A 14,183-nucleotide genomic window follows, 5' to 3' on the forward strand; every position below is an offset into this window, starting at 1 on the left:
ATATAAAATCTGATTTAATCCGGAGGAATAATTCTTATTAAAGTATAGAGAGCGTATAGGATACTTAACCGTCGACCTTTTTCAAATTCTAATTTCACAACAATTTTACAAATATGCTGCAATTATACGCCAATATGCAAAATGGTATTTTGTGCATATAAATGGCAGTGTACTGTATAATATATATTGGAAGAAACGGACATTGCATCATGGTTACCTACAGGCCACAAAGGACGAGACTTCAGAGATGACTGTACTGTGTATATTATTTATCCAATCGTTAAACTTACGATTTTTAGGTTGTCATTAAAGCCTCATTCTTTGTGAATAACCCTGAATATTAGACAATTATAATTTAGGATATATTTTGAAAAATGTATATTTTGATACTGAATTGATAATCAGTAAACTGAATATAATAGAAATCTATGATTTTAATCGGTGAGAGGGGGAGGTCGAAGGGGAATCTGAATTGCCAAAAATTCACTTCTGCAATTTTTATATTCTTTAAATCAAAAAAAACTATTCATTTGAGAAATGAAACAAAACAGTATCAAAATAATATCAGTTATACATAACCATAAAGAGACTGTGGGCGTAATTTTACGTGAACCTCCATTTGTAGAGTAGTGTGTCCGATTCACAAGACGGAATGAAAGTCGTCTTTATTAAGTTTGAGTTCAAGTAACTTATGACCTATTTATTTTTTTAAATGTTTAGGTTTTATTTTAGTTTACTTACAATGAAACCCTTAATAACGAATACATCGGAAGTATTTATTAAATGTCGTCTTGTCAATTTTTCAATGAGTTTTATACTATATAACGTAAATTTCAGTATTTGCGAAAATAGATAAATAGCCATGAATATGCGGGAATAGTTTTAAAGAGTTCCATATAATCATTTAATTAAAAAACTAAATATCTCCATTATCAGAAAGTAAAGAATACGATATTTGATGAATTCTTTCGATGTATTCGTTATTAAGGGTTTCACTGTATGAAATAACAAAAACCCATATCAACGTTTCTTAAAGGAACTGTAGACGCCATTTCATCTAACCCTTTAATCAAAGTGAGGAATGCCCGATTGACAATTGTAACGCTGTAAACCTTTATCTGATTAATAATGGGGAAGACAAATGTTTAGTTCTGACATTTTCCTCCATTGTTTCTTCAGCAGAAATACACAAGTCTCTTAATGAAGAAACTGCATCGAGAAAGTGAATTTTAAAACAGTGGATGATTGGTGTCTCAGTCAAAGCTTTTAATATTACCGTCGTGAGTAGAATATGCCATTCTAACAAAAGGAGAATCACTTTAAATTACGTTTATACAGTCCCTTTAAGAAACTTTAAAAATACCAAATTTTTATTTCGCTTTTTTATCTCTGAGTATGAAACGAAATTGGTTTGCACATTGTATAGATTATATCTAATTTAAGTTTATTAAACTATACCACACAATATCTGTGGTCTAGTAACCGTCATTGTATTCGAAATTATTTTAGGGACCACTGTACAGTTTTACATTACTGTGGATTCCATCACATTGTCATAGGTTTGGAAACCCTTGGTTTCCCGCATAATTCCAGTTTATCAATCACCTCTCTCATATCCAACCCTTTTTTTCCCGCCAACTCTTCAAGGAATGATCTCCAGTCGTTGTACTCCAACCAGATAGAGCCACGTGAGAACTTACGGAAAAAGATGGCGGTGTCTGTAGTTGTAACTAACCAGCCGTCAATAACGCCGGCCTGGCGCAGCCATTTGTCCGACTGTGTCAGGGTTATCTGGGATCCGTCGGATCTTGAGTCTCCCCATCTAGAAATTAAGTTGTTTTATGATTGATCGTCTTTTTTCTGATGAAAACTGTCTTAAAAAAATAGTTCACCGATATAGGGTCAAACGACATAGGGTCCAACAACAAATGGTCAAAAACGCGACAAAGGGAAAATGACAAAGGATCAAAATGGAAAAAAATATTTTATGTATTTTTCAGGGCTAAATTAAGACAATTTCTGGCCCGAGCGCTGCGGCTAGGACAGACTAGGGGGCCGAGCGCTGTGACCACTAGTTCTTATGAACATAAAAATAGTTTGAAATGAACTAATGAATTGACTAAATGAAATTTTGCCCGTTTGTCTCACTTTTTGACCCTATGTGGTTTTACCCTTTGTTGTTTTACCCGTTGTCGCATTTTTGACCGTTTGTCGTTTGACCCTAGGTCGTTTGACCCTATGGCACTTGACTCTAGATCGTTTGACCCTATGTCGGTGAATCAAAAAAATGTATAAAATATGACTTTTTTGACACACTTCTAGTCTGTCAAATTCACTTCATCTGGACGGGTTAGATTATTCAAATAACTCTAAATAATTTATAAATTAACTTTAACAATTTAAAGAGTATGAATAATGTGAATCATGCAGGGTCTCCCAATTAACATGAGAAATAACCCTATTCCACAGCATATCAGAGATACGGTTAAGAGACGAGTTTCCATACTTTTGATTTCCGATTTTTTACGAGTGTAAATATATCATTTGGGCTGCCAAAATCTAGCCTTAGTAAACATTTGATATTGAGAAGATTTTTATAATATTCAATCAGTTGAAATCTGGACATATTTGAAAATATCAATAAATTTTGAAAATACAACAATGTCAGGTCACACTTTGGAAATCCCGAGGTTTTTTATATTAACTCTTTGATTCATACAAGTGTGTTCACTGACAAAGAAAATTTATTGAGACGTCTGTACCTGGAAAATATCTCAAATTGTTGTCTAAGATCAGGAAGAGCCCACGTTGTTTTCCGTCGACCCCGCGTAGCAGTCTCCGCTCGTCTTCTCTGTTCCTGTTCCTCCCTAGCGGTTAGTCGTGGCATTCTATCAGCAAAGTGGAATGTTTTCTCTCTCCTGTAAAAGTATGTATCATCGTATTATGAGCTTGCATACGAAGGAAATAAGTCTTTGCCACAAACTAATCCGTATGTCTTCGCAACAAATGTCGTAGACGTTAGTCATTTAAAACTATGAATTATGTTGAATCAAATAAACTATGTTTAAACCATAAGGTTGCAAAGATATAGGGATTCAAACATTTTAGTTTGTTGCAAAGACTCAATTTCATTGGATTAGGATATATTAAAATAAAAGTCTGTATTGAGTATCCTAATTGGAAACTCAGTTAAAAAATTCAGAAATTGGCAATCATTATAACAAGGAAAACCTGCACCTTAACATTTTTAAAAATATATCCGTCATAATCTCTACCAAAATCAGAAGATTTATTTATAATTGAAACATTAAACCAAGACGACTTTCTTTCTACTTTGTATACATATGAATATTGGATATAACTGTGATTTATGGGATAAAAAGACTCATAAAATATGAAGTAAGTAGACGTCTTCAAAGCTGAAATTATGGTTTCGAATATTCTAATAAACATAAAATACGGGAATTTTGCAGTATGTGCACATACCAATTTCACTTAGTAGGTTGATTTTAAAGCAACGGGTAAAACTATTTGTTTAAAACAACATACAATACACATCAGAATTTTTTAATGCTATTTTGTCTCATCTACAGTTTTATAGGACCCGATTGTATATGACTGATTCTTTGAGAGCAAAGGAACTGAGTTTTTGCCACAAACTCAAATTTTCTGATCCCAATATCTTTGCAACCTGATGGTGCAAACCTTTGATATTTCAAACTTAGATTATTTTATCTATAAGTATTAATAGTTTGAAATATCTAAGGTCTACGACATTGGGTTACAAAGATATAGAGATTAGAAAATCAGAGTTTGTGACAAAAACTCAATTCCTTTATACGTAGGTTCATACAAAACGTATCAAGAGATTTTATGTTTAACAGTGTCGCGCTAGTGTTGTTTTTTCTGTGTGTAGTGGGGGATGAATTTTTGGTGGCTAAGATTAGAGAATTATCTTTTAAGAAACTTCTGAATTTGGACATTCATAAAAGGGAATATCCTGGAATTGTCCCTGTTTAAATCCTGTAAATATCTGTATTAACAGAAGCGCCCCTCTCTCTCTTCTAGTTGCGCCTGTTCTTCATAAAATGATTTAAGCGCTGACAACTTTAGAATTGGATACCTTTGTCCTTTAATCCCGATTGCTTACTCTGAATATCCAATGTCGCGCAAAATTTCAAATTTTTCGACTTCTCTGATTGGCTGTTTCGGTTTCTCCAAACGCCACTCGATTGGTTGATTTATATACACTTTTGTGAATACAAACTTAAGATTATATTTATCTCGAGATTAACAAAAAGAGAAGATTAATTGCATTGATCTCGATGTCCACAATTCTAAAGTTTTAAGCTCAGATCTAGGTAATCTCTGATTTTTACCTGGGAGAGAGTGGGGAGTGTTTCTCTCCACCAATAAACTCCACATAACCCTGAGCTTCAGCTTCCTTCCAACTTGGTCTTTCTCCGGACTCAATTATATCCCTCCGTTTACTCCGGAACTTGTTGTATAAGTCGGAGTTAATCCCGAGAAGTAAATCTGCCTCGGTTGCCCGGATATTGTTTGGACCTACAAGAATCCTCTCGATCATGGTTAGGTAGGTATCCCGGTCTGATCGTATCCGGAGCTGCTCCAGGTTGTACTTTAGGTTTCTACAGATCCTAGCCTGAGCGTGGTTACAGAAATCGGGGTCGTCTTCTTCGTACATCCTGCAAATTAATAATGAGACAAATTTATAGAAAAAGATTTGATTCCAAGAAATTGTATCTCGGTGACTTGGTGCTGTTTTATGCTTAAGAGTTTTCCCAACCACAGAGTTCTCTAAATCATAAAAACCTCTGTCTTTAACTCTTGAACCCGGCCTGATGAAGCAGAGTCCAGTCCAGTTGGTAAAGAGCGAAAGACGTACTTTCAAGTGACCCTTAATTTATAGAACAGCATTTTCGATTCACTACGGCACGCTTTAAACTTTCGTCCTGCAGAGGAAACTCGAGTGCGCCCTGAACACTCTTGTGCATAACTTTACAAGGTTTTAGAAGATACTTCATTTTAACTTAAAAATTAAAATCTAAATCAAAAATAATATATCTCTTTCGTTCGTGATATGATAATGCATTGGTTTAAAGGGTACCGTTGACAATCGGACATGACAATTTACCACTATAGTTTCAGTAGAAGTAAATATTTCCATTTACTGATAATACATCACCTGGTAGATAAATCAGTTCTCTGGGTTAATATATCACCTGGTGTATATATCAGTTCTCTGGGTTAATATATCACCTGGTGGATATATCAGTTCTCTGGGTTAATATATCACCTGGTGGATATATCAGTTCTCTGGGTTAATATATCACCTGGTGGATAAATCAGTTCTCTGGGTTACTACATCACTTGATGAATATATCAATTCTTTGGCTTAGTATATCACCTGGTGGATATATCAGTTCTCTGATTCCCAGTGTTGACCAGGATACCGGCATGTATCCTCATATGATGAATATCCCCGGGACCCGGAGAACTAGACCGGAATACAGGAGAGGCGGAGCGGAACTCCGCCGTCCCCGGTCTGGATCCAAGGCGGGAGTTTGACCGGAAAGCCGGCGAGTTTGACCGTGATATGGACGGCAGCTTCACGCCTTCACTTCGCTTTCTTCAAAAATATTTCATTAATTAAAAAATTCGCAAAATATATATGTTAACATTTAATTTTTTATCAGGGTTAAAATAAACCAGTTGAGATAACATAAACACCCGGCCCAGGCCTTAGCATTCTTGGTTTTTATTCATGTTTTAGAAAGAGTTAATGAATAATGATGATTTAAATATTTGAATTAGTAAGGAAATGAGTTTTGCCACAAACTCTGATTTTCTAATACCTTTATCTATGCAACCCAATGTCGTAGCCAATACCCATTTAATATTTAAAACTATAAATTCTGTTAGTTTAAAAAAATTTAAGTTTGAAATACCAAAGATTTACGCCAATAGGTTGCAAATGTATAAAAATTAGATAATTTGAGTTCGTGGCAAGAGGACCCAATTCCAATAGAGTCAAAAGGCAGAAAAATGGAAACCAACTTAGGTAAAAATATTTCCATGTACTCATTTGATCAATTTAAATTTTTTTACAAGAATAATTGTATAAATGTCACCTGCTTGATTTACTAGGTTTTCTTCGTTTTTTCAAATCTTTTGTAGTTCTGCTATTTTAATGTTACAGATTAGAGTCAGGGGCCTATACAAGGGAGGGGGCTATCAAGGCTTAGCCCCCCATGAAATGTTAAAAAATAATGTAAGCCCTCCTGGACAAATCTCGGTAAAGATCACTGATTTGAGTATATTGTGTAGGTTAATGTTTTCAAAAGATGAAAACATTGAAATGGTTCTCTCGTACTTTACTTCTTTAAAGGGAGAGACCGGCTAGACATGGTGGTTGAGCTGAAAGTGCGTTATTGTAGAAAAAGACTTTAGGAATCATTTTATACCAATGAGACATTTTTATGGTGTACAGTTTTTAAATAAGAGCGTAAATTCGTTTGTAATATTTCACCAGTTGTTTCAGTCAGCAGAAGAAATGTTTTTTTTTACAATTCTAAAATAACATGGACAAAACATGTAACAACTTTACTATTCAACAAACTAGTTGCATTTATACAAACGTTTAAAAAAATTCTTTTCAGCTAGGGTCGCTTCTTTGAGGGTTCTTTACTTTAATTGCAAAGACGACATTTTGAAGAAATCTGCGAATAAAATCATAGGAACAGCAAAGGTGAGAATAATAATGAAGTAATCGATCATACGGGTTTTCTATGGCTTTCATCGATAATTTCTCATAAGAAATATGTACCTAAACAGCAAATTAGTCCATAGAATAATGTTTTTTTACATGTTTTGTTTTGGTTATTAAATTGTTACGCAAGCCATGCTGCGTGTATGAAGTCTATGTGGTGCCCCTGTGAGTTTCTGAGTTCTCCCTGCGGATCTGTACAGAACGTATTGTGAAAAACTAGTTTTAGAAGCTGTTCACAGACTGACTACGCAGGAGCAAGATTTCTCGCGTGGGAGTGAACAGTTTCTGTAATAGTATATGTTTATTTGTCTTGCAAGTGTAACCGTGTCCATAATTCTAGGATCACTGCGGTAATTATTTCTTATATATATATGTATGCTTATCGTTTGATTATATTATGATTGATATTTATATATGTGTTTGTTGGTTCCTTGCCACAGTTTTTTAATGCCTGAGTGGATTATTTGTTGTATTCGTATGATTTATCACTCAAAGCTTTTTCTGTGGGTTTATTAAACTTATTTAGATTGAAGACTCAGAGAAATAAACGTTCGGAACCTTATTATCATCCTTTTGTTATGGAGAGCGTTGAGAGAAGGAAGTCTTACAATCCGGTCTTGAGAAATACCACACAGTATATATATTAGGTCTTTAGGGAAATCGCTAAGTAGCGAAACATAAATAATTGTCATTAGAACTTGTTACGTTTCTGAAAATACTTTTCATAAAAAATATAACAATTTCAAAATCCTTACAAAATATTATAGTTAACAATCAGGTGTTAGGATATTTCATAGAAACTAGCAAGAAAGACATTTCATAAAACATAGATAAACATAGATAAGTATACATAAACATTTCATAAAACATAGATAAACATAGATAAGTATACATAAACATTTCATAAAACATTTCATGTATAGATAGGGCATTTTAAAAACAGGACATTTAATAGACAGGACATTTCATAAATAGGACATTTCATAGAAAAAGAAATTCATAGATAGGACGAAGCAGATTTTTCATATACAGTTAATTTCAGAAGTGTAAATATTAGATGAACTGGGTCTGTTTACACTGCACAATTGCTTTGCCTCATGTTTAAGTCATGACTTAAGTCTAAAAGTCGACTTTTCAGGTTATCACTGTAGATAAAGAAGAATTTTCATAGACAGGTTTTTCCTTAACAAAAAAAACATTTTTTTTTCCGAGACAACTTAAGGTCACAATGTGTCACAATTTTAGTAAATGTGACAAGTTTGAGATTCATATATTTTTATAACAATGCATATCCTGTATATGTAAAAAAAGGGTAAATAGCGAGATCTGACATAAAATAAAGCGGGTTTTTTTGGTAATGCGCGAAATTAAATTCAGAAAATCTGCAATTTTTAAAAAAAAATACCATTTTGATGATTTTTATTTTTCTTTAAATTCTATTTATAATGTGAATTTTTTAGATAGGTAAAATATCTAAATTATGATATTAGGAAAATACGCTTATAAAAAGTTATTAAAATTTGTTGATTTCTGTATTTAATTTCGCGCATTTTCTCCAAAACTACTCATCTGATTTGTTTAAGATTTTAAGGTATGATAGAAATAATATATTCCCGCATTTTTCTTTTTCTATTCATTTAGTTTTGATTGAAAAATAGGTTCACGGATTTTTTAAAAGGGTCTATCAGAATGCCTATAAAAAATTTTTAATTTCAGTCATTTTTGATAAAATGAGATTACCAAAATGAAAGCTTCTATAAAATGCAAGATCTCGCTATTCACCCTTTTTTTATTCACCCTGTACACATATTGTTTCAAGCAAAATATGAATGACTAGCCTGGGAACCCACCGTTGCCCAGCCTACTCATAAGTACCCCCGCCGTTTACTCGCACTTAGTCGACCCACTCAACTAAGAATCTCAAAACCAAGCTAAGAACATTTCCGCGGGTTTCCGAGTTCCCCAATCAAAATTTAAAGGGGTTCCTGAGTTATGATCGGACAAACAAGCAAACAAACAGGCAAACAGAGATTACAATTTTATATTATATAGATATGTAAGAATAGGATAGGATAGGAAGATATCAGTACGTACAGGGTCTGATTTCTTTGATAAGATTTCTTGGAAGAAGAAAAAAAATCATATTATCTATGTAAAATATTGTTGCCTGTGAAATGTCTTTTCTATGAAATGTCCTGTCTATGAAATGTCCTATCTATGAAATGTCCTATCTATGAAATTTCCTATCTATGAAATGTCCTGTCTATGAAATGTCCTGTCTATGAAATGTCCTGTCTATGAAATGTCCTGTCTATGAAATGTCATGTCTATGAAATGTCCTGTCTATGAAATTTTCTAACTATGAAATGTCTTTCTATGAAAGGTCCGAACACCAAAATGCATACGAGAAAGCTGAAAAAAAAATAGTTTTTCTTGTTATTCTGAAATTTTCGTTTTTTTAACTGTATTTTCATAAAGAAAACTTTTATGTAGTTGTATTTATTTGGGAATATTATTAACTAAATTTTTCTTTAATTCTTTTAACTAAAAAAGATATAAATCTGAAATTTAAAACAAAGAAATATAGATTTAGTATAGATTTGGTTCATGTAAGTAGTGTTAGTAACATTATTCAGGGGGTATATCCCCCTTGGATTCTTGGGTAAAGGTTAAAATCGGTAGAGTAGGTAAATCATTTAAAAGGCGATGTTTTCCAAATAAAATTGTTCAAAGTTTGTCTTTACATTAATTGTCTTTTAATTAATTTTATATTAAATATTTCTTTCATTCACCAAAAGTTGGTCCCCTACCTTCTCTCTTAACTACAGTTACTTGATGAACAATTAAAGCTAGCAATATGCATTATGTAAGTGCAGGAAACAAGTCTTCCCGCAACCCCTGGAAGGGAGTCGGGGGCAGCAAAGATTATATTAGGAGAGGAGGGGTGGAGAAGAATATAGAGGATTGAAGGACTAATTTGTTTGACTTCAGATGACTACTCGGGATTTCAGAGAATAAAACAGAACTATCATAAGGATAAAATATAATACATAGTCCTTGAGTTGCGACTTCAATGGTAGGGCCCAAAACTAAAAATTCGCGCTTCGTACAAACTCTTTGCTTTGCTTCCTAAGGGGGAGGGCGTGTATCTAAGCTTAACTAATCTTGTCCACTGGCCCAAATCCTGAATACGCCCCTCTGGGTTGTTTGTTAAATGTATACATTTGTTCCTGGCTAAATATATTCTATCCTCTGTCTCTCTTCTAGCTGAGTTGACCGGTATAGGATAAACCTTCTCCCGAGTATAATCCTTAGAAGTTAATTCCCTATCATCTACAACTATGCTCTTCTGTCTCCTCCCAACCCTGTTGTCATCTTTGTACATCGAAATTCTCTCCTCTGATTCATCCGTCTCCGTAGAGTAGTTTCCTGTGCTGTTATGCTGGAAATTTCTGAAACATGGAAATCCACGTGATAAAAGGCGCCATTTTAAGTGTCACGGCGGGCATTTAAAAAAAAAGATGGTTCGTTTTTTCAAGCAGAATTAACATTAAAGTTGGGGTTGGACACGAAAATTTAACATGTAAGTGCTACCTGTTCCGATTTTCTCGTCTTCCCGGAGATTTGGATGTCCGAATATCTTCCCTGAGTGGAGAGGAGCTTCTGCTTAAGGAACGACGACGTGGCGACTGCTCCGGTGTACTCCGCTCCGATCCAGATCTGTACCTGGAGAGTGTCGGAGAGGAGGCTCTGGATGATTCTTCACTCGCCTCGCGAATTATCGAAAGGCGAGAATGTAGAAACCTGAAATAAAAGCAATGGAAAGGTTTTTGCCACAAACTCTCATTTTTTAAACGTTATATCTTTGCAACCCGATACCGTATACCATTGATACTTAAAACTACGAATATTGTGAGATCAAAAATCTAAGTTTTAAATACCAAACAATGGTTGCAAAGATTATAGGGATTAATAAATTTTAGGTTGAAGTAAGAACTCAGACTCTTTATGTTCGAAGGGGTGGGCCGGACGGGGGGGGGGAGTTATCCAAAAATCCTTTTTGTTTCTTCTGCAATCAAGAAGTTCGATTTGAACCAGTTAGTACAATTTGTTGATTGAACTAGTTTCATGATCATTTTTCTAATATGAGAAAGTACAGAAGTACACCTTTTTGTAATTTTAGAAAGAATTTTCCCAAAAATAAATTTTCTAATGTAAAATCATGGTTTAAAATCTAATACCTTGGGTGAACAGTTAATTGAAGGTTTTGAACTAGTTTATTATGAGCATAAAAACCAAGGTTATCATTAAACTAATTTAATAAATAACCTTGATGATAATATGAAAAAATTTCTATTTTGAATAAAATCAAGTCTAATAAATCAACAAAAAATGTCCTTCTTCAATAAAAAATATCCGATTCCTTTTCCCTCTATACGGTTAGGTAACCTTAATATTTTGATACTCAGGAGAGTGTTTTTAATGCCGGGGGGGGGGGGTGTGTAGGATTTGCTTTCCCTAGGTGCAATCTAGATCTTGAGATTAGCACATTAAAGTAATTAACCTTGACTTGTAATTGTTTATGCAATTCAGCCTAACCTTCATTAAATAATTGATCCTTTATTTTGAAGAGCTTAAATGATAGCGCATCTTTCTGAACTGCGGTGAAAAGGTGAGGAATAAATGATAAAAAAGAGGCTGAAAAAAAAACACAAAAAATGGAGGAATTAAAAAGCAGATAAAAGAACAGAAAACAAGATGGAGGAACTAAATATAACATAAAGGTACCGAGAACAAGATGGAGTACTAGAAAACAAGATGGAGGAACTGAATGTAAATAAAGGTACAGAGAACAAGATGGAGTACTAGAAAACAAGATGGAGGAACTGAATGTAAATAAAGGTACAGAGAACAAGATGGAGTACTAGAAAACAAGATGGATAAAAACAAAATAATGGAACAGAAAACAAGATGGAGGAAAAGAAAAGGGGAACAAGATAAACAAAAGAAAACAACATGGAGGTACTAGATAAGTTAAAGGAACCGAAATCAAGATTTGGAGCATAAACAAGATGGAGGAATAGAAAACAAGATAGAGGAACGGAAAACAACATAAAGGAACAGAAAACTAGATGGAGGAACAGAAAATAAGATGGAGGAACAGAAAACAATATAGAGGAACAGAAAACAAGATGGAGTAACAGAAAACAAGAAAAAGGAACAGAAAAAAAGATGAAAGATCGAAAAAAAAGATGGTGGAACATTTTGCCGGAATAGAAAAAGAAAGTGTATTTGATTGGAAGAAAAATAAAATAAAACGAATAAACAAATTTCCCAGATGAAGAAGAAAGTAAAATGTTTTCTAAAAAGAACCCAAAAAAATGGAAGAGTAAACAAAAAAATTACATTAACACCTTGGCGCCAACTGTGGAGGAGGCTCGGGTTCAGATGAATCCTTCGGGAGAAGATAAAATCCAACCGGCGAGCTCATCCCACATTCTTAGCTTATAGTTATCCCATTTCTTAACATTCAATCTCGTGTTTGTTCCGACTTCTTATCCCATTTTTAACACTATTTGTAAAATTTTTGTTTCTAAAATGGCTTGGAGGATATATTCTTGAGTTATCTATGTCCTCCATTTCTTTCTCAGGTTCCGAAAATAATTTGCTGTCACATTTTTGTTAAGGTATCTTATCTTTAAAAGTCTTTGTTTTTGTTTTTTCTTTTACTTGTGGTTCAGCAGGTGTACTGGAGGGTTGAGTGTGGACTGTAGAGTTCCAGCTCCGGGTTGGGGTTGGAGGGGGGATCTGTAACCTTGTCCTCTCTAAGATCTTGAGATAACTACAAGCTCCAGGTACTGGCTTACACTCGTGTGTGCAACAATTAGAACTCGGAGCTTTTTTATATAGTGGTTCACAAAACAAACCAGAAATATTGTGTACTGCAATACTAAGAACCAATCAATTAATTAAGTTTTATTATGGTTTAAACCTAGTTTTCAAGCGCAAAAAGGAATCTTACATTCAAACCTTAAACAACCCAGCTCACGTTGTTGAAATGATGCAAATTGAGTTTATTTCCGGATATTTTATTTTCTACCCATTGATCCACATTTACTATAGCACAGGGTACTGGATAAACATTTTACATCCATAATTCAAGTACAGGGTGTCCTAGTAAACATGACAGTTCAGAGACGACTAAACGGTCATCTCATAGTCTTGTAGCTATACAAAGATAAAGTGCAGAGGATGGGGGGGGGAGGGGAAGGGGAAGATGTTGATATGAAAAATTGTATTCCTCTTCTCCCTTATTTTTAAATAATTTACCTCAATTTGCCGTAATATTCCCTGAACCCCCTTGAACACCTGACCAAATATTTAAACTTGAATCAATCATTTTTTTATGCCATACTCTCCACTCCAATCCCTGTCTTTGTATCTTATACAAACTAGCATATCTTAATTTAATATACTTTTATCTAAATTAAATGTAATTAATAATTATAAGATTTTCTCTTTCCAGTTTGGTTTTTAAACACTTCACATTGATCCAAAGGTTGCAAGCTCTTATGCAAAAATCGACCCTGTCTTGAAAGTTATGGAACTTTTCATAGCAGTCTAGATCTTTGTGTCTGTTTAGTTAAAATCTAAGATTATTTATCCTGTAGATAGACATCTTGCATTTTATCTCAAAATAAGTTGTATTGATATAATATGATGTTGCTAGCTAGCTTGTTATCATATACAGGATTTTCCACAAAGGATAAGACTGTAAAGACGACACTCTGAAACTATAAAGGTTCCAAACTTAAATCAAGTCTTATTTGCCTTTTTATATTCTTAATGATTTAGCAAAGAGTGAAACACATTTACAGTTGAAGGGAATCATTAATCCAAGGAAACAGACAGTATAAATTCCGAAGTCTCATCCTTTGTGTAGGGTAGATTAGTTCATAGGTAGATCTTTTCTCAGGTAATAGTTAGTTTAACTATACTCCGGGTATTGAATAGTCTGTGGGTTCATCTCTCTCAGGGTAGGTGTCAGTATAAGTATGCTCCGGGTATATGATAGTCTGTGGGTTCATCTCTCTCAGGGTAGGTGTTAATATCAGTATGCTCCGGGTATAGGATAGTCTGTGGGTTCATCTCTCTCAGGGTAGGTGTCAGTATAAGTATGCTCCGGGTATTGGATAGTCTATAAGTATGCTCCGGGTATAGGATAGTATGTGGGTTCATCTCTCTCAGGGTAGGTGTTAATATAAGTATGCTCCGGGTATTGGATAGTCTGTGGGTTCATCTCTCTCAAGGTAGGTGTTAGTATAAGTGTAACAAATCTAGACGCTACTTCTATAACGATTACTTAACTCAAAGTCTAATGAGATCCCATTTA

At 34.2% G+C, this 14,183-nt stretch overlaps 1 protein-coding gene across 1 annotated transcript; it reads right to left on the reverse strand.

Moving 5' to 3' along the window:
• Nucleotides 1–1,020: 1,020 nt before the first annotated feature.
• LOC111697674 (uncharacterized) lies at nucleotides 1,021–12,777 on the reverse strand. The gene is made up of 8 exons (XM_023467754.1): nucleotides 12,205–12,777; nucleotides 10,385–10,594; nucleotides 10,021–10,242; nucleotides 6,153–6,200; nucleotides 5,429–5,650; nucleotides 4,380–4,706; nucleotides 2,763–2,918; nucleotides 1,021–1,822 (listed from the first exon to the last, which is right to left on the reverse strand). Exons 1-8 carry the CDS (start codon nucleotides 12,279–12,281, stop codon nucleotides 1,546–1,548), a joined length of 1,539 nt encoding a protein of 512 aa, XP_023323522.1. The 5' UTR covers nucleotides 12,282–12,777; the 3' UTR covers nucleotides 1,021–1,545.
• Nucleotides 12,778–14,183: the final 1,406 nt, after the last annotated feature.

The sequence above is a fragment of the Eurytemora carolleeae genome, unplaced genomic scaffold (assembly GCF_000591075.1).
Source record: "Eurytemora carolleeae unplaced genomic scaffold, Eaff_2.0 scaffold115, whole genome shotgun sequence".
In the NCBI taxonomy this organism is placed as follows: domain Eukaryota; kingdom Metazoa; phylum Arthropoda; class Copepoda; order Calanoida; family Temoridae; genus Eurytemora; species Eurytemora carolleeae.

Excerpts from the sequence above, each read along its gene's own strand:
- LOC111697674 (XM_023467754.1), bottom strand. The coding sequence starts at position 12,281 with ATGAGCTCGCCGGTTGGATTTTATCTTCTCCCGAAGGATTCATCTGAA. Across the intron at positions 2,919-4,379 it reads CACTCCCCACTCTCTCCCAG|GAGAGAGAAAACATTCCACT; the intron begins GTAAAAATCAGA and ends ATACTTTTACAG. Across the intron at positions 1,823-2,762 it reads CAATTTGAGATATTTTCCAG|ATGGGGAGACTCAAGATCCG; the intron begins GTACAGACGTCT and ends CTTAATTTCTAG.